The sequence below is a fragment of the Euleptes europaea genome, chromosome 5 (genome assembly GCF_029931775.1).
Source record: "Euleptes europaea isolate rEulEur1 chromosome 5, rEulEur1.hap1, whole genome shotgun sequence".
Taxonomy (NCBI): domain Eukaryota; kingdom Metazoa; phylum Chordata; class Lepidosauria; order Squamata; family Sphaerodactylidae; genus Euleptes; species Euleptes europaea.
In genome coordinates, this window is record NC_079316.1 from 1,689,224 (window position 1) to 1,709,353 (window position 20,130).

Sequence of the window (20,130 nt, forward strand, 5' to 3'; positions counted from 1 at the left end):
GCCCTGACCACATTAGGGAACACAGCCAAGTATTTGCAGCTGGGCTGTGCCTTTACCCAGTCCACCAACTCACTAGCTGGTTGGCCACTGTGCGAGAAAGGATGCTGGACTAGAAGGACCACTGGCCTGATCCAGCAGGGCTCTTCCGATGTTCTTTTGCTCTTAAATACCAATGAGTTTAAGAAATAGATTGTGGCTCAGCTTCTGTGAATAAGATCCCCTTTGTCAGACGCATGAAAGTTCCTGACACAGTGAATGCTTGAGATAGAGAAGACTTTTGGGGTACAACAGACTGTGGTGAATCCCTCTCTGGAGCTCATCACATGAAGAAAGGTGGACTCAGAGGGCCTCCCCAACGACTGGGGCTTTTTGAAACGGTGAGATCGTTCTGCATGCTGGAATGGTTGAAATTAAATCAAAAGAGTTTCCATCTAAATATTAGGAAGAATTTTCTAACCGAGCAGTTCCTCAGTGGAACAGGCTTCCTCGGGAGGTTTTGAGCTCTCCTTCCCTGGAGGTTTTTAAGCAGAAGCTAGATGGCCATCTGTCAGCAATGCTGATTCTATGGCCTTAGGCAGATGATGAGAGGGAAGGCATCTTGGCCATCTTCTGAGCATGGAGTAGGGGTTGCTGGGGGTGTGGGGGGGAGGTAGTTCGGAATTTCCTGCATTGTGCAGGGGGTTGGACTAGATGACCCTGTTGGTCCCTTCCAACTCTATGATTCTATGGTGTTTCTGGAGCCAGAAGTCCCCCCCACACACATTTGTTGTGGCAGGACTGCTGCCTAGAAGCTGAACTGGGCTACATGTAATGAAAGGCACCAGGACACTGGAACCTTCTCCTTGACTCTAGGAATGTGGGAGGGGCTCTGGCTCAGTGGTAGAGCATCTGCTTGGTATGCAGAAGGTCCCCGGTTCAATCCCCAGCATCTCCAGTTAAAAGGATCAGGCAGTAGGTGATGTAAAAGACCTCAGCCTGAGACTCTGTAGAGTTGCTGCCAGTCTGAGTAGACAATACTGACCTTGATGGACTGATGGTCTGATTCGTGTATAGGGAGGGGCCTTGGCTCAGTGGCAGAGCCTCTGCTTGACATGCAGAAGGTCCCAGGTTCAACCCCTGGCATCTCCCGTTAACAGGATCAGGCCATATATGCTGGGGAAGACCTCTGTGACCCTGGGGAGCTGCTGCCAGTCTGAGTAGACAATACTGACCTTGCTGGACTGATGATCTGATTCCATATAAGGCAGCTTCGTGTGTTCATGTGGAGTTACCCAAGCCTAGATCATCCTGAGCAGCTCACACCGCAATACCCTTTCTGTCCTTCCGAGAACGAGAGAGACGTAATTAAAATCCACTCCCTCCGCCTCTGATCTCCCAAGAGATCACCAGACAGTTTCTTCTTGGGACTTGGGAAAGGGGAATCATTTGCAATGATTATGATGTAGGGTTTATACAGCTGTGCGAGTCACCATTTCTCCCCACCTGGGTGTGGCCGCAGAACATCCCTGTGCTTCCAGATTCATTCTCAGGAGGAACCGGTCTTGGTGCTGGGGCCACGCCTCGATGAGGTATACCTGTCCTAAAACGCTGCACAGATGAAAATAAGGACCGGCTTGGAACTCTCCTGTTTGCATCCTGCAGACCCCTCCCCCAAGCTCCCCCTCCCCCAGTATTCCAGACTGGAGCAAGCTCTTCTCCACCAACTCTGGGTGACTTCTCTGCTCATCACCGGCCTTTCCTCCTCTGATTCAAAAGCCAATCAGCCGTCTGATCTTCAGGTTAAACCAAGCCCTAATTGACCCATGAGATTAGATCAACCATTCCAAATGTGAGAAATGCCAGGCCTCACACTGCATGAGACCTTAACGTTCACGTGCACACATTTAACATCAAGGAGTGTTAACAGCTGGGACAGCCATTCCTCATTAGGAGATTTAATGTCCAGAGGCAAGGGTTCCCAACTTCCAGGTAGTGGCTGGAGATCTCCCAGGATTACAACTCATCTCTAGGTTGGGTTGCCAGCACCAGATTGGGAAATACCTGGAGATTTTGGGGGTGGAGCCTGAGGAGGGTGAGGTTTGGGGAGGGACTTCAGTGGGATATAATGCCATAGAATCCACCCTCCAAAGCAGCCATTTCTCCAGGTGAACTGATCTTTGACACCTAGAGACCAGTTGTAATAGCTGGAGATCTCCAGCCACCACTTGGAGGCTGGCAACCCTATTTCTCAGAAGTGTTAGGGGTTTCTTTTAAACATATCATAGCTGGAGACCTTGAGGCTTCACTTTCCTTCCCAGGATCTTTAGAAATGAAGTTAAATCTCTGGGTGTTGTAGGGGTGTGTGCATGCACAGACATGGTGCATGTAAGTATACTTCTTAGAGCGTCCTCATCTGCCAGACTCCCTATGCAGACAGTTTTTGAGTTGCAGGTCTTCTGCAAGACTAGTCTCCTTGTGGGATGAGGAAGTGTTGTATTAAACATTAATGCTCTTGGTTGATGCCTTTTCCTTAAGGCTTTTATTTCTCTATTTGCAAAATTTGTATCCTGCCTTTCTGCCCTTACAAGGGCTGCCAAGATGGCTAATACCTCTTTCCCCCTAACACCTCTTGCTTTAGAGGCTGGTGTGGGTAGGAGAAGAGCATTCAGCCATGTTCTGCTGTGACCCTAAGCAAAGACATCACACATGCATCAAGAACAGAAAGGAATCTTGTGGCACCTCAAACACTCCTAGATTTACTGCTGCTGGTCTTTGAGGTGCCAGAAGATTTCTGGTTGATTTTTTTAGTGCTACAGACTAAGCCCAGCAGAATCACCTTGGTGGGCTGGCTTGGCTGCAGCCAGCACTGGCAAATGCCCAGAGGAGATGAAGATACCTTGCTTGGGAAGGCAAAATACTGCGTCTACCAGCCCTGTGTATAAATGCCGTTAAAACGGTGTAAAATAACCCAATGGATTGGCCACAGCTGCAACGTAAAGGCTCACACTGACAGTTGTTTCAGAGGGTAGCCGTGTTGATCTGCACTAGAAGAGCTGGGTTCGAGTCCAGGAAGACCTTGAAGACCAACCAAATTTTCAGGGTGTGTGCTTTCAAGAGTCAAAGCACCCTTTGTCAGACATCAGAATCTGATGAGGGGAGCTTTGACTCTCCAAAACTCATACCCTGAGAATCTTGTTGGTCAGTAAGGTGATCTGGGGACTCAGATCTAGCTATTGACAGTTGTGGAATTCACAGCCAGTGGATGAAGCCTGGGCCATGAGTGTGGATGTCTTCAAGAGGGGGAAGAGAGGTCCGTCAAAGCCTACTAGCCTTGGTGAACAAAAGAAACCTCCACATCCAGAGGCAGCAAACCTCGGAAGCCCAGTGCTAGGAGGCAACACCTTCCCTGTTAGTTGTTGGCTGTTGTGTGAGACAGGATGCAGGATTTGATGGACCCACACCGGTATGGTCCAGCAGGGCTCTTGGGGTGTTCTTTTGTAAAAACCAAAAGAGAAATTCCCAAAGTGAAATATTTATACCTTCCAAGAATACACTCAGACCCTTTCTGTGATGTTGTGGAGCCCCCCTGGAATTACAATTGATCTCCAGACAACAGAGGTTAGTTCCCTTGGAAGAAAAGGCAACTTCAGTGAGAGGACTCTGTGGTTTACCATAGGGACTGGGAGAAGTCCTAGAGTGACACCTAGAGTTGCTAGGTCTCCCCTTGTCATTGGCGGGAGCTTTGGAGGGGGGGCTGATTTGCGTGTGTATGCAATAATGTCCCTTCCAGGGTAAACCCAGAAGCGACAAGGACTCTCTAGCACATATCTAAAAATAGCACATATCTAAAAAAAACTCTATGGTTTCCATAGAGTTTGGGGATAAATGTGCTATAGCTTCCCAGTCAAACCCAGAAGTAACGGTGACGCTGTAGCATATTCCTCCCCAAAAAAAATCTTTAGTTTCCATAGAGGTTTTTTTTTTTTTGAGGGACATGCTAGAGCATCCCCATCACTTCCAGGTTTACCTTGGAAAGGATTTTATTGTGCCGTGCCATGCCATGCTGCGTGTGAATGGGGATCGTTCCCCCCTTTTAGCTGGCAGCCTTCCCCCACCAGCCAGCTGAGGGGCGGTGGGCACACCTGTTAATTGGCAGGCAATTATTGCCCACCATTAGGTACCTGGCAATCCTAGTGACACTTGGTAGGTGCCAAGTAGGGTTGCCAGCTCCAGGTTGAGAAATACCTGGAGATTTTGGGGGTGGAACCTGAATAGGGTTGCCAACCTCCAGGTAATAGCAGAAGATCTCCTGCTATTACAACTGATCTCCAGCTGACAGAGAACACCTGGAGAAAATGGCCACTTTGGCAATTGGACTCTATGGCAATGAAGTCCCGTCCCTCCCCAAACCCCGCCCTCCTCAGGATCCACCCCCAAAATCTCCCACTGGTGCCAAAGAGGGACCTGGAAGCCTTAAACCTGAGGAGGGCGGGATTGGGCGAGGGGAGGGACTTCAATGCCATAGAGTCCAATTGCCAAAGTGGCCATTTTCTCCAGGTGAACGGATCTCTGTTGGCTGGAGACCAGTTGTAACAGCAGATCTCCAGCTAGTACCTGGAAGTTGGCAACCCTAAGCTCCCACTCCTCCAAACTCCACCTACTCCAGTAACAAACCTCAGATCTCCAGGAATGTCCCAAGCCAGAGCTGGCAATTCAGCACAAAGAGGGTCCCTTGCGAGGTGTTTTGTATGTTTCGGTGGGTGGGTCTGACACTGGGACCCAATTCAAAAGCTGCTTCCAGCATTAGGAATGAGCAGTGGGAAAGGTGCAGCACCGGGCCCCGGCAACGATGTCGGCTGAATCCATGCAGGGAGCTTCCCCCTACCCCCTCCTTCCACGAGGCACTGGGAGTGGACGAGCTGTGTGCTTTGATGCTCAGGCGAGTCTCTGCTGGCCTCCGTGGAGCCGCCCCTGTGTGGAATCTCAGCCCTTCTTCCAATTCAACAGCCAGACCCCGGGTCTGTTCTTCTCCCCACCCAGAACATCTTTGTGTGCACATTCTCCTGGCACATGTTCTCCCAAGGACCTCTGACAAAGGAATCCGAGGCAGGGCTTCTGCCAGGTGCAGGGGCAGGAAATGGAAGGCTTCCCCCTGGCTCAAACATAGCGGGTAACTCAAAGGCGATGCCAGTCCCTCTCTCAACAGGGCACAAGGGATGGGGGCAGGGAGCCACAGGTACGAAGGGCCTAGGGTTGCCAGGTGGGTGGTATTGGCGGGCAACTGCCCACCAATCTACCCAGGCACTCTGGAGCTGTGGCTGCGTGTGTGCATGGGCGCGCGCACGTGATGGCAGCACTTCCGGTTTTACTTCACCATGGCTGCTTTTGCACTCAAAGTGTTAAATCGGCTGCAGCGATGTGGTACTTCTGGAAGTAAAACTGGAAGTGCTGTCATCAGGTGCATGCGCCTGTGCGCGCACACACCCACTTCAGTTTCTCCCTAAAACCTCCCACCGATTGGGAGGGGGGGGCCTGGCAACCCTAGAAGGGCCTGATGGCAAAACACACTGAGAGGTTCTCCTGTGGCAGCTGCAGAGAAATCTGGCCGAGGTTCTCTTTAGGAGTCTCAGGACATTTATGCATAGCTGTTTCCTCGCAGTCACCCCGCTGACTACTTCGGGGCTTTGCTTTGATTATGCTTGCACTTTCCGACTGTCAGAGGTCACCTCGCCCTCTCCACATGTTTCTGCACATTTTCCCTGCATTTTGTGGATTCTGGCTAAACACAAATCCAGAAAACGCGGGCAAAACGCGCAGAAACATGCGGGTAAAGTGAGGGGACCTCTGAAAATGCAAGCGTAATCAAAGCTATAAAAAGAAAAGGAAGGGTGTGTTTGTGAGTGTGTGGACACATTTTTTTGTGTAGAAGCTGCACCCTTGGAACAATCTTTCAAAGCAGTCCTATGTAAGAAAACTTTTACAACCAATTACCCGTTTTATAGCTGTTTTCCTTGCATTGCAGTTCCAAGAAAAATTATGGGCATGACCCAACGCTAGCCTGCAGCAGCGGGGTGGGGGGGTGGGGGAACCACCGCTTTAAAAAGAACTTTTTGGGAACATCAATAGCAGCTGGAAGGACACAGAAGGCACTCAACCTCAGACTCACCTGCTGTCTTTCAAAAACCCCAAAATCCAAAATTAAATATCTATTCTTCCTAGGTTGGAATTCTGAAATGGAATGGAAAAATTCAGAACTGTCAACCCATCCAGAGATACAGATTTTCCATGCCAATTTGGGTTAGGAAAATGGAGAGGAGCCATAGCTCATAGGTAGAGCATCTGCTTGGCATGCAGAAGGTCCCAAGTTCAGTCCTCAGCATCTCCAGTTAAAAAGGGCCAGGCAGTGGGTGATGTGAAAGACCTCAGCCTGTGACCCTGGAGAGCCACTGTCAGTGTGAGCAGACAAGACTGACCTTGATGGACCAATGGTCTGATTCAGTATAAGGCAGCTTCCATGTGTTCCTATGCACAGGAACACATGTCTCTCTCCCCCCCCCCCCCCGAATCCTCTGCATCACTAGGCAGGCCTTCCTGGCTCAAGGAAACATTAGGAAAGCAAGCCAGCTCGGCCCCTTGGGATGTAGTCTCTCTCCCAGCACCTAAAGGAACCAGATGCTACATATGTACACATGCAGAGCTGTAAGATTCAAGTCCAGTAGCAACTTAAAGACCAACAAGATTTTTAGGGCAGGAGATTTCGAGAGTGAAGGTTCCCCTTGTCAGACTCTCTTTGTTTGACTCTCTGAAAGGTTATACTCTGGAAAACGTGTTGGCCTTTAAGGTGCTGCTTCCCTGACCTGGATAGCCCCAGGCTAGCCTGTTCCTCCTCAGATCTCAGAAGCTCAGCAGGGTTGGCCCTTGGTTACTATTTGGATGGGGGACGTCCAAGAAATACCCGGGTTGTGTCATGGAGGCAAGCAATGGCAGCCCACTTGTGAAGTCTCTTGCCTTGAAAACCCAACAGGGTCACCATAAGTCAGCTTTGATTTGATAGGGGGGGGAAAAGATTGCTATTAGACTAAAGTCTAGCTCTTCTACAGCAGACCGACCCCTGAAACTATGCTGGGTCGTTGTTGTTGTTCATTTAATGAAAAGCAGTCCCAGAAGTCTGCGGTCTTGAGCGAACACCAGCAGAGGCAGGAAGGGGTGCTTAATCCTTTCTAGGGTTGCCAGCCTCCAGGTGGTACCTGAGGATCCCCCAGAATTACAACTGATCTCCCGACTACAGAGATCAGTTCCCCTGGAGAAAATGGCTGCTTTGGTGGGTGGACTCTATGGCATTGCGCCCCACTGAGGTCCTTGTCCTCTCCAGGCCCCATCCCCAAACCTCCAGGGGTTTCCCAGCCTGGATCTGGCATTACTAACCCCACAATCCCAGCTGGTGGCCGGGGGGGGGGGGGATGGGGAAACTCTCTGACACTTTCCCTGCTAACTTGTTCTGCTTCAGATCTTCTGCAGTTGCTTCCCCACCCCCCCTGGGGTGGGGGACGTGCATACTGGATGCTGTCCCATTCAGGGAGAAAGGGCGTGTGTGTGTGTGTGGTAGAGGTAGGGTTGCCAGCACTGGGTTAGGAAATACCTGGAGATTTGAGGGGCGGAGCCTGAGGAGGGCGGGGTTTGGAGAGGGGAGGGACTTCAGAGCCATAGAGTCCAATTTCCAAAGCGGCCATTTTCTCCAGGGGAACTGATCTCTATTGCCTGGAGCTCAGTTGTAATAGCAGGAGATCTCCAGCCACCACCTGGAGGTTGGCAACCTTAGGTAGAGGCCCAGGAGGGTAAAGGCCTGGTACTTCCTTCTGTCAACCCTGCTTTTTCACTCCTCTTTGAACCTTATGGAGGCTGCTTTTGGCTAGCAAAAATAGTCAGGAAAAGGTTCCCTGCATCAGTGCAAAACACCTACAAAGACTTGAACACGGGTTCCAGGCCAGCGTTGGCATTTGAGGCTTCTCGCAGCACCTGGCAGGGCTGGGATTCCTCCTGGTTTTTTATTTCCGTGGGGCGTCACTTGGTGGTGGTTTCACCTGTTCCGTGCGGCCCTTCGGCTGCTTCCCGATTCCTCCCTGAAGCCTTCAGCATAACTTAAAGGGAGCGCTGAAGGAGCGAAAAGCCCTTTCCCATCAGACCGGTGCCCTCCTCGCGCTGCATTCCGCCCAGCAGCTGGCAGACCAGTTTCGGCGAGATCCAGAGGCTGGGGGGGGGGGTGTTGCTTTTGCCTTGCCAGCAGCTTGGAGCCATTGCAAAAGGCAAAGACTGTATCATGTCTGCAAGAGCAAAACGATGATTGCAGCAATACTTCAGGAGACTTCAGTGAAGCAATACGCAACACACAAGCTGTGGCCCTTAGGAGCGCATGAACACATGAAGCTTACTTCTACTGAATCAGGCCCTTGGTCCTTTGAGCTCAGTGTGGTCTGCTCAGACAGGCAGCAGTTCTCCAGGGTCTCAGGAAGAGGTCTTTCGCATCACCCACTGCCTGGTCCTTTCAACTGGAGATGCCAGGGATTGAACCTGGGACCTTCCGCATACCAAGCAGATGCTCTGTCACTGAGCCACAGCCCCTCTGGAACCCTTGCTACTCATCAACCTATGAATTGATTCGAAAATGGGCATCTCTTACTTCCTCTCTGAAAGGGAACTCCAGGAAACTCACAGCGATGCATTTAAAAATCCGCTAATAGAACAAAAAGAAATTTGCACAACACAATCCGTCAGTGTAGCAGATCAAATCTCAGAAGAAGTTGGAGGGACAAGTTGGTAAATTTCTTCCACAATCAGTGCACAGGTCTTCAAGGTGCCGCCAATGTGGTCTGCAGCATCCATGTGTTAACAGTTGGCTATAAAACAGACTTCAGCCTGTAACATGTATCTTACACCGGCCCATCCTCACAAAGCAGCCCACAAGAAGGGACGGCCCCACAACAGAACTTACTAGCCACCTGGCAGAGAATACACCTACTAGCCATTTGGCAGTTTGGAAGGGGGGAAGTCCTCTTTCCCTCTTCCAGGGTGGTCACCTGGCGGCAGTGCTGACTCCCTGCAGGTGACCAGAATGATCCTGGGTGTCTGTAATTGATGTGAAACTGATGTGAAACTTTAAAAAACCTGGGCTTTGATAATACTCATCCAAATGCCGTTCCAGGGTCCCCGTGACCCAGTTCTGAAGCATAACCCTTTGTCCGCTTGCCTGTGGGGATTCACATGGTATGGAGAAAGTGGACAGGGAGAAGCTTTCCTCCCTCTCACATAATACTAGAATGTGGGGTCATCAACAGCAAATCTCCAGGAATTTGCCATCCTGGATTGGGCAACCTTACTTGGAAGGCATAAAGCTTTCGTCCATCGCCATCTCTGAACACCGCATCAGCTGCCCTTTGCTCAGACAGCGCAGGCCGCTGATCTGCTGGAGAGTTCCAGCTTGCAAGACTGGCTCTGCCCCAGAGCTGCTGACAGGCAGGTTTCCAGCGCCAGCTCCCTCACCTGGCCTCTCTGACGTACAGAGGTGCGACTGTGTCCGCCTGTGACCGCCTACAGTCTCGACTTTTGCTTTGGGTGCCTGGGAGTGATTGGTGCTTGCCGGCCTTTATTCTCCATCCAGAAGGCTGCTGGGGAGGGGAGGTCAAGGGGGACAAAATCCCAAGGGGGGGGGTTGGGTGTGACTGGCATACGTGGGGCCCGAGGGCATCTTTGCCCGAGGGTCAGGTTGTCTCTCGGTAGTTCTGCCCTCTGAAAAGCCCCCCATGCTGTTTCCAAAGAGCTCTGCTGATACTTCTTGCAGGGAAGCTTGAATAAATAGGGTTTTCTTTCTCTGCTGGGGATTCTTTTCCTTTAAGGCAAAGCCTGTCTCCACTACTGTTTAGTTCACGGTTGTTTATGACCAAGAGAATGCAACCCTGGCAGCTGGACTCTCCAGTGATTCCCCCGGCCATATCCTCTGCCAAAGCGTAGCGATTGTGTAGGTGGTAGATACGTCGACTGGACATCTGCCTGGGAATCTGAAATTCCGAAGAGTCCTGCTACTGACCGGCAGCTTGTGTGGCCGCAGGGAAGTGCCGGTCTAGTTTCTGGCCACCTGAGTAGCTGATGAACCTCAATGACCCAACCTTACAGGGGTGTTGCAGGAAGTTGTCTGTTAGAACTGTGATTTGGTCACCCAAATGACACCCGTGTGATAAATATTAGGTTTGGTCCAGAGTCATTTTTAAAAAATATATTTCACCCACATAATTACATTTTTCCCTGGGTAAGTCATTTCCTGTGTGATTTTTTGCAAAACTTTTAAAACATTCCTTTGTCAAAAGGATATTTTTTAAAAATGTTTATTGGGCTTTACAGTGTTTTATTTTGCAACAACAGACTAACATGACCACTCCTCTGGCCAAGAACAGTCGGTACTAAGAAGGGAATTGCTGAACTCTGCTTAGGGGGACGTTCCAATCCAATCTTTCCCGACTGCGAGGCACTTAAAAGATGTACCCTCCACAATTTAATTCTTAAAAAAAAAAACACCCAACCTTCTGGCTCTCAAAACATTTCACAACAATGAACTACGTGAGGAAATTATGCAAGATGCACACAGGCTGGGACGTGTCCAGAGGAGGGCAACCAAGATGGTGAGGGGTCTGGAGACCAAGTCCTATGAGGAAAGGTTGAAGGAGCTGGGTATGTTCAGCCTGAAGAGGAGAAGACTGAGAGGGGATATGATAACCATGTTCAAGTACTTGAAGGGCTGTCATAGAGAGGAGGGTGCTGAGTTGTTTTCTGTTGCCCCAGAAGGTCGGACCAGAAACAGCGGGTTGAAATCAAATCAAAAGAGTTTCCGTCTAGAGTCATTAGGAAGAATTTTCTAACAGTGAGAGCGGTTCCTCAGTGGAATAGGCTTCGTCGGGAGGTGGTGAGCTCTCCTTCCCTCGAGGTTTTTAAGCAGAGGCTAGATGGCCATCTGTCAGCAGTGCTGATTCTATGACCTTAGGCAGATCATGAGAGGGAGGGCATCTTGGCCATCTTCTGGGCATGGAGTAGGGGGTCACTGGGTGTGTGCGTGGGAGGCAGTTGTGAATTTCCTGCATTCTGCAGGGGGTTGGACTGGATGACCCTGGGGGTCCCTTCCAACTCTATGATTCTATGATTCTAAGAAACACCGGATATTTCATGAATACAAATTTTGTTCATGTTGAACCTGCTGGTGGTCAGTTTCGCTGGATGTCTCTGAGAGCAGAGAGAGTCATTCCTCCTGATACACACTGGCACGAACCTTAAAAAACATGCTTCATTTGTAGTCTGGATTACTAATCTGTATGGGGGAGGTAGAGGAATCCTGTTTTTAGGCAAGGGGGTAGGATTGCCAATTCCAGGTTGGGAAATTCTTGGAGATTTGGGGGTGGAGCCTGGGGAGGACAGGGACCTCAGTGGGGTAATGTGTCACAGAGTCCGCCCTGGGGGACTAATGCTTCTGTCACACTGGGTCCATGAATGATGAAGCTGGGATAAAGCCCTTTTTCTAAATCCCCTTTTATGGTTGCCAACTTCCTGGAGTGGCCTGGAGATCTCCTAGGATTCCAACTGTTCTCCAGACTACAGAGTAGGGATGCCAGCCTCGGGGTGGGACCTGAGTATTGTCTACTCAGACCGGCAGTGGCTCTCCAGGGTCTCAGGCAGGGGTCTTTCACGTCACCTCCTTGCCTGGTCCCTTTAACTGGAGATGCCAGGGATTGAACCCGGGACCTTCTGCATACCAAGCAGATGCTCTACCACTGAGCCACGACCCCTCCCCTGTAATAACTGTAACAAAGAATGGATGTGAGTTTGCTGGGGCTTCATTAGTTATGCTTCAATTGTACATCCCTAATTATTGGTGGACATGGATAAAAGCTCAGCTGGAATGCATGAACGGAGTCCTGTTGCTCTCTGAACCACAGTCCTTTTTTCTTTGGAAATGAAAGCCCACACCCAAAAACAACAAAACTACATTTTGAACACAAAAGATGAATCAGGATTGTGATCCAAGCAAACCAGGACCCTGCAGGCGAAACACCCCGAGAGACCAGAGACAGATTCTGTTCTTGGGTAGGGCTTGTGGTTTGGAAGCATCTGGATGTCTGTTTGGTTTGGTTTGGTTTCTCGCTGCATGGGACATTCCACCCACACAGGCCAATCCTAAACATGTTTGCGCAGGAGCGGGTGCTGCTGTGCGTGTGGGGCTTGAAAACACAAATGTGTGCTTAAGAGAGCTTCCATTGGAAACAAGCTGGTTGCAATAGACCCTAAAAGAATAGGCTTGGGAGCGCCCCAAGAAATTTTGCTCTCCCCCCCCTTGCAAAGTGGGCATGCAGGTTCTGAGAGGAAAGACCCAGCACCCTGAGGTGCTAAGGATGAGGCTTCTGGGCTGTGCAGTGCTTGGAACCTAGGGTTGCCAGCCTCCAGGTAGGGTCTGGAGATCTCCTGGAATTACAACGGATCTCCAGACTACAGAGATCAGTTCCCCTGTAGAAAACAGCTGCTTTGCAGGGTGGACTCTAGGACATTATACCCCACTGAGGTCCCTCCCCAAATCATGCCCTCCCCAATTCTCCAGGAATTTCCCAACTCAGAGCTGGCAACCCTCTTGGAACATGGGGTTGCCAACCTCCAGGTGATGACTGGAGATCTCCCACTGATACAACTGATCTCCAGGCAGTACAAAAGAGCCAGAGTCCAGTAGCACCTTAAAGACTAACAAAATTTAGTCAGGGTGTGAGCTTTTGTGAGCCACTCACTTCTTCAGATACAATGTGAAGTACTTTGAATACTTCAGGGCGCTACATGAATGCTAGTATTATTATCAAGAATTAGGTCCACCCAGGAAGTAGAGCCAAAAAAAGGCAGAGCTTGTTAGAGGGACAAGCACATCACAGCCAGACACACCTCTGACTCTCGTAGGAGACAGGAAACTCCTGCTCTGAGGCATTGCTGGGATCCATTTTACTGATGCTCCAACTTGGGTTGCCATTATGAATCTCCAGGCCTTAACTCAGCCCACAGTTTGGAGCTTCTCCAGAACGAGGCATCGATTCAGACGCCCTGAGCGAAATGCCTCCATCGCTCCCTTTCACTCACCATGCCAGCCCATCATGGGCATGCGCAAGCAGTCACCCTTTGGGTGGGGGAACAGAGCGTGATGATGCTTTCATGCTCCTTTCAACCTCTCTTGGCACACATGAAAGAAGCATGCTTGCCTTCCTCCAGGAGCATCTCACAGAATGCAACAGGAAATTGCCCTAGGCATCACCACTGGCCCTTCTGGGGGGCTTCCCCATTCCAGGTGGGAGTGCTTGGGCCAGGCATCTCTACTGTCATATAGAGGATGGCACAGAGTTGTTTTCTGTTGCCTCAGAAGGTTGGACCAGAACCATCGGGTTGAAATTAAATCAAAAGAGTTTCCAGCTAAGCATTAGGAAGAACTTTCTTACAGTTAGAGTGGTTCCTTGGTGGAACAGGCTTCCTCGGGAGGTGGTGGGCTCTCCTTCTTTGAAGGTTTTTAATCAGAGACTACATGGCCATCAGTCAGCAATGCTGATTCTGTGAATTTAGGCAGATCATGAGAGGGAGGGCAGGAAGGGTTGCGTTAGTGTTTGGCTTTCATGGCCCTTTTTTGCATGCCTAGGGTAGTGCTGATTGCCACTTTGGGGTCAGGAAGCAATTTTCCTCCAGGCCAAATTGGCCTGAGATCCTGGAGGGGTTTTTTGGGGGCCATCTTCTGGGCATGGAGTAGGGGTCATTGGGGGTTTGTGGGGGAGGTAGTTGTGAATGTCCTGCCTTGTGCAGGCGATTGGACTAGATGACCGTGGTGGTCCCTTCCAACTCTATGATTCTATTATTCTACTTGTATTTTAGCTCCAGTTTTAATATTTTTGATGTTTGCATGGTTTTTACCATGATATGATTTTATTACGTATGTTTTAATTTGTTGGTGACCCTTATAAGAGCAGAATGGCCAGGTATAAATTTTGTAAAATTAAATTAAATAATATGTCACAGTGGGCTTGCTGCTAGCCTCAGTAAATGCCCAATCCTGCCAACCCGTGACAACAGCCCTAACCTGAATGTGTGCCTGAGCCACCGCAGTACCAAGACCCCCTGGAAAGGAAGCTATTTTGTAAAAGAAGCATCTTAAACATTGGGGGGGGGGGCATCTTCAGAACTGTGCAGGGTATCCCTTTGCCTTAATAACAGAGAGAGGTGGTGTCTCTTTTACAGCAGAAAAGAGTCCAGCAGCAGCTTAAAGACTAACACAATTTCTGGCATCTCTTTCACAGCCAGCCTTCAGGCCACTCGGGCCCTGATGGTGGCGAGCATCCTTTTGGGCCTCATTGCCACATTTGTCGCCATGATTGGAATGAAGTGCATGAAGTGTATGGAGAGCGATGAACCCAAGAAAATGATGATGGCCTTGGTCGGCGGCATTGTCTACCTGGTCTCAGGTGAGTCGAGTTTCTAGACCGCATCAGCCAGGGATTTCCTTTCCTTTCAGCGGATGGGCAGTTCTGGGAAGGAGATTTTTACACCTTCGGTCCTCCATTGCAGAAATGGTTGGCCAGACTGTGTTTTGCAAAGGTTGCGTCCTGCGTAGTAGTTTACTCCCTGAACAAGCAAACCTTGCAGCTGTAAAACGTCATAGAATCATGTAATCATAGAGTTGGAAGGGGCCATACAGGCCATCTAGTCCAACCCCCTGCTTAATGCAGGATCAGCCTAGAGCATCCGTGACAAGTGCTTGTCCAGCCTCTGCTTAGAGACTGCCAGTGAGGGGGAGCTCACCACTTCCCCACATAGCCGATTCCACTGTCAAACAACTCTTACTGTAAAAAGTTTTTTTCTAATATCCAGCTGGTACCTTTCCGGCTGCAATTTAAACCCATTATTGCGAGTCCTCTCCTCTGCTGCCAACAGGAACAGCTCCCTGCCCTCCTCTAAGCAACAGCCCTTCAAATATCTAAAGAGAGCAATCCTGTCCCCCCTGAACCTCCCATTCTCCAGACTGAACATTCCCAACCCCCTCAGCCTTTCCTCGTAGGGCTTGGTCTCCAGGCCCCTGATCATCCTCGTCGCTTTCCTCTGCACCCGCTCCATTCTGTCTACATGCTTTTTGAAGTGAAGTGAAAAGTCAGAGACAGTTGGTACACTTGTCATGCTTGGTTCCTAACTCCCTGCATGTGGGATGCTGGTGGATCACAGGAGCAGCCCGCAGGAGTATGCAGGGGGTGGGAACTAGAATGTAAGAATCAAGCTGGCACACTGATGTCACTTCTGGTAAAAACCACCATGGGCTGCTCTAGGATTTACAAAAATGCTATGGTAAAAGCCATAGTGTTTTTGAAAATCCCAGCGCATCTGTGACATCGCTTCCAGTTTTTGATGGAAGTGACATCAAATTGCTGAAGCATGCCCCAATTCCCTCCTCATTTCCTCCTACCGGCTCTTGAGGTTCCAGCACACAAAATAACAGGGTGCCAGGAGGTGTCCTGCTATAGCTGTAGCGGGAGACCTGGCAACCCTTGCCTCTAGTGTAAGCATTCATACATGCATAGGGGAAAAAAACCATTTCAATTTGCTGCAGCTCTTTTTGAACATATCTAAAAATGACAAGATTTTTTTTAAAATCAGCACAAAAAAGTGTGGGAGCCATAAGAGCTAGGGTCTCACCTACTATGAAATTCTTGCAGGACCCTAAAGTCCAGCTTTTCAATCATGGCAATGCTGCATTCAGGAAATAAATTTGATTACTGGGAATGTAGCTGTGTCAAAGATTGCTTAGGAGGTCCAATTTTTCTGTGACTGCCAATGGAATCATAGAATCCATGCAAATGCCACCAGGGTTCCTGTATGTCAGCTATCTTTTGCACTTGGCACTAAGTTTTGGTATTTGGGTGGCCATCAGTGTAAGTTCCAGAGACAAATCTCCCTGGGCACTTTTGAACCCATCGCCTGACTGATGACCCCTTCTTTTTGTCTTATATCTACCCCCAGGATTTGCAGCCTTGGTGGCCACATCTTGGTATGGAAACCGTGTGGCTCGGGATTTCTTCAACCCTTATACACCAGTCAACACTAGGTAATGAGAATTTGAAATCAACAATACAGGGTCCTTGGGGGGGGGGGCACAAGGTCTCCAAGGTTTACTTTCCAGACTCCATGAGATGTGGGTTCAGGGTGAACAGCTGCCAGAATTTTCAGAAGGCTTGTGAAGAAAGTAGATTTCCTGTTTCCTCTCCCTCCCCTGAAAGCTGTTGGAAAAACTGAAAAATATACTGCATTTCTCAGATATGTTTATATTCCCCGGGACTTGGCATATTCCAACCACAGTGACACATATTTTCTTGAAAACAACTGAAGGTGACTCGGAACCTACCTGATCCTTAGAACAGGGCATGCCAGGGACTGATCCGGGGATATTCTACATGCAAAGCAATTGCTCTGCGACTAAGCAGAAAGTCCCACTCCCAAACTTTCCCCCAATGTGTCCAGGTGCCATGGGGGAAACAAACCCAGATTCCGGGGAAGGCAGCTCCAGCATTCAACCTGGGGTTGCCAACTTCCAGGTACTAGCTGGAGATCTATTTCAACTGATCTCCAGCCAATAGAGATCAGTTCACCTGGGGAAAATGGCCACTTTGGCAATTGGACTCTATGACATTGAAGTCCCTCCCCTCCCCAGACCCTGCCCTCCTCAGGCTCCTCCCCAAAAACCTCTCGCCTGTGGCAAAGCGGGACGCGGCAACCCTAATGCAACCTAAGTTGTCCAAATCAGCAGAGGGCATCAAGGGTGCCCCGAATCTTCCACTGAGCCACCACCAATGGAAGCACTCACTCCTGTGGATGATCTGTGGTATTTGTGGACAGCAGGGGAATATTGGTGTGAGTGTGGGGGGGAATACCCCCAAAGTGTAAACCACTTACAGATTTCTCATCAGATCTCCCGTAGCTCAGGTTTTGATCCAAAGAGTAGTTTGGGGTTAGGGAAAAGGGGAGGAGGACCAAGGATCAGTTTCCCCATCCACCCTGGGAGGAGGCTCTTAACAGCCAGCCAGAGAACAAATTTTTCATTATTCGGCAAATCATATTTTAGGTAATAAAACAGGGGTGTCAAACATGAGGCCCGAGGGCCAGATCCAGCCCCTTGGGAGTTCTTATCTGGCCCCCGAACCAGCCAAGGCAACCACCCTCTCCAGTCCTGATCTGGGCTGGCAAGGCATGGCCCGGCCCAACCAAGTGACATTGATGTCATATCTGGCCTTGTAACAATTGAGTTTGACACCCCTGTACTAAAATATTTCACATAAAAGTTTGGGTTTTTTCCACTCTGCCAATATCCCTTAACATCGTAGGGTTGACAACTCTGGGTTGGGAAATTCCTGGAGATTTGGGGGGTGGAGTGTGGGGATAGGGTTGCCAACTGCCAGGTAGTAGCAGGAGATCTCCTGCTAATTCAACAGATCTCCAGCTGATAGAGATCAGATCACCTGGAGAAAAATGGCTGCCTTGGCAATTGAACTCTATGGCATTGAAGTCCCTCCCCTCCCCAAACCCCGCCCTCCTCAGGCTCCACCCCAAAAATCTCCCACCGGTGGGGAAGAGGGACCTGGCAACCCTACGTGGGGAGGGAGGGGTTTGGGGAGGAGAGGGGATTTCATTGGAGTAGAAGGCCACAGAGTCCCCCCTCCAAAGCAGCCATTTTCCTCCAGAGGAACTGATCTCCATTGTCTACAGATGAGTTGTAGTTCCAGGCCCCACTGGAGGTTGGCAACCTTACCAACTGGGGGGGGCAAGCTTGCACAAAGCTGGGGCTTTCTGCCATAGGAGATACTTTCCCAACCTTTCCTAATATCATTCCATGATCAGGGAGTTCAGGCTGGTGACTCACACTCATATATTTCAACAGAATCACACCACCTGTCCCTGCGGGGCAGGTGAGTGGTGTGACAAGGCAAAGACCTGCGTAGGGTTGCTTGCGAAACCTCCAGATGACTTCCCTCAGTAGTAGTAGAAAAGAGCAAGAGGCCAGTAGCACCTTCAAGACTAACAAAATTTCTGGCAGGGCATGAGCTTTCATGAATCACAGCTCACTTCTTCAGATACCTGTGAGTTGTGGCTCACGAAAGCTCACACCCTCCCAGAAATTTTGTTAGTTTTGAAAGTGCTACTGGACTCTTGCTCTTTCCCACTGCTACAGACAGTGGCTACCCATCGTGCTCCTTCAGTAGGCAATCCGAGGGGGGCTTCCTCTGGTTTGCTTTGCCCTGCTCCATTCCTAATGCATTGGTTATTGAATGTCCCATTTTGTTGCTTGTACTGACTCACTGTGTGTATTCTGCCTTGAGTCCCTGTGAGAAAGGCGGACTATAAATAGAAGAAAGAAAGAAAGAAAGAAAGAAAGAAAGAAAGAAAGAAAGAAAGAAAGAAAGAAAGAAAGAAAGAAAGAAAGAAAGAAAGAAAGAAAGAAAGAAGGAAAGAAGGAAGGAAAGAAGGAAGGAAAGAAGGAAAGAAGGAAAGAAAGAAAGAACTAAAATCGTGTTGAGCTGTATTGCTAAAATATGTTTTGGAATTGGCTTATGCACACTTTGTTGCCATTTCCAGTCTGCATTCAGTCCCCCCTCCCAAAAAAGTCACCAATGCGCACAAATGTACTTGCGCATTAATGAAAACAATGTAGAGAAGGGACACTTACCATGACTGCGCAGAAGCATTAGGATCCCTTTTCCTCGGAAGGAATCCTCACCTGTCTGCTCATGCGCTTCTGCCTTCTTTCAGGGAAAAAGGAAAAGATGGGGACTGAAGATTGTAGTAAGATGCACAAGGCGGAAACATCAGTGGATCGAACCCTGAATGCTTCACTGTTTTCACCTCCCTTGAACATTCAGGATAGGGTGCAGAAGCAAATTGATAAAACTAATCTGACCCAACAAGAGATGGATTGACTCAATAAAGGAAACTACAGCCTTCAGTTTGCAAGATCTGAGCAAGGCTGTCAAAGATAGGACATTTTGGAGGAATTTCATTCACAGGGTCGCCATGAGTCGGAAGCGACTTGACGGCACTTAACACACACCCAATCTGCCACATTGTGAAACTGGACTTTTTACCCTGGGGTGGGGAAATGCTCTGAGCATTGAAACCTCTCAGTGTAACTTCTGTGCCATTCAAACCTTTTATTGAGGCTGGGAAGTCGTCAGTTTGAATAACTGTCAGGAATGAGCAGTGGTGGGAAACAGAGCGAATGGTTAGCTGTTGCTAATGAGTAATTTAACTTTTGCCCTTCCTCTAGATTCGAATTCGGGCAAGCCCTCTTCGTTGGCTGGGCAGCTGCTTCTCTAGCCATCTTGGGAGGAGCTTTCCTGTGCTGTTCCTGTCCCCGGAGAGAAACCTCCTACCCTCCAGCCCGGCCGTACCCAAAGAGTGCCCCCTCTGCAGGGAAAGATTACGTATAATACTGAATGGAGACGAGTGTGAACAACTTCCTTGGCATTGAAGAAGAAACCCCAAGGGACGGTGCCTTCCTGCTTTCCTTCCCAGAGCAGAGCGCATGGCTTTGGCACATGGCTCTCCCTTTCATAAAAGAAATGTGTATATTTATATATATAAAAATGTGTATGTGTGTGTGTGTGAGAGAGAGAGAGAGTTCGCGTGTTACGTCTGTTATATAACCATTTCTGAACCTGGTTGTATGATTATTTTCTTGCCCTTCTGTTGATAAGGTGCCTCACCCCAAACATGTAGATAGTGGTGGTGGAAACGTGCCCTCAAATCAGAGCTGATTTATGGTGACCCCGCAGGGTTTTCAAGGCAAGAGGTGAGCAGAGGTGGTTTGCCAGTGCCTTTCTCCTCAGAGCAACTCTGGACTTCCTTGGCGGTTTCCCATTCAAATACTAAGCAGGGTCAACCCTGTTTCGCTTCCAAGATCTGATGAGGGCCACCCAGGTCAGGGCGAACGTGTAGATGTTTGCTATGAAATACCAGTGAAGCTTCCAGACATAAGGGGGAATTTCTCTTTTCATGGGGGATAAAAAAAAAAGAGGCAACCAGGTTGTATTTTCTCAGTTCATTCTCTTCTCAAGGGTG

At 49.4% G+C, this 20,130-nt stretch overlaps 1 protein-coding gene across 1 annotated transcript in view; it reads left to right on the plus strand.

Annotated features, from left to right (window-relative positions):
• CLDN1 (claudin 1) overlaps window positions 1-19,508 on the plus strand; it is a 25,405-nt gene extending 5,897 nt beyond the window's left edge. The window contains exons 2-4 of the mRNA XM_056849776.1: window positions 14,331-14,495; window positions 16,042-16,126; window positions 19,337-19,508. Coding sequence (XP_056705754.1) covers window positions 14,331-14,495; window positions 16,042-16,126; window positions 19,337-19,499 — 413 coding nt within the window. The 3' untranslated portion in view covers window positions 19,500-19,508. The remainder of the gene's footprint in view (window positions 1-14,330; window positions 14,496-16,041; window positions 16,127-19,336) is intronic.
• The last annotated feature ends 622 nt before the right edge of the window (window positions 19,509-20,130 follow it).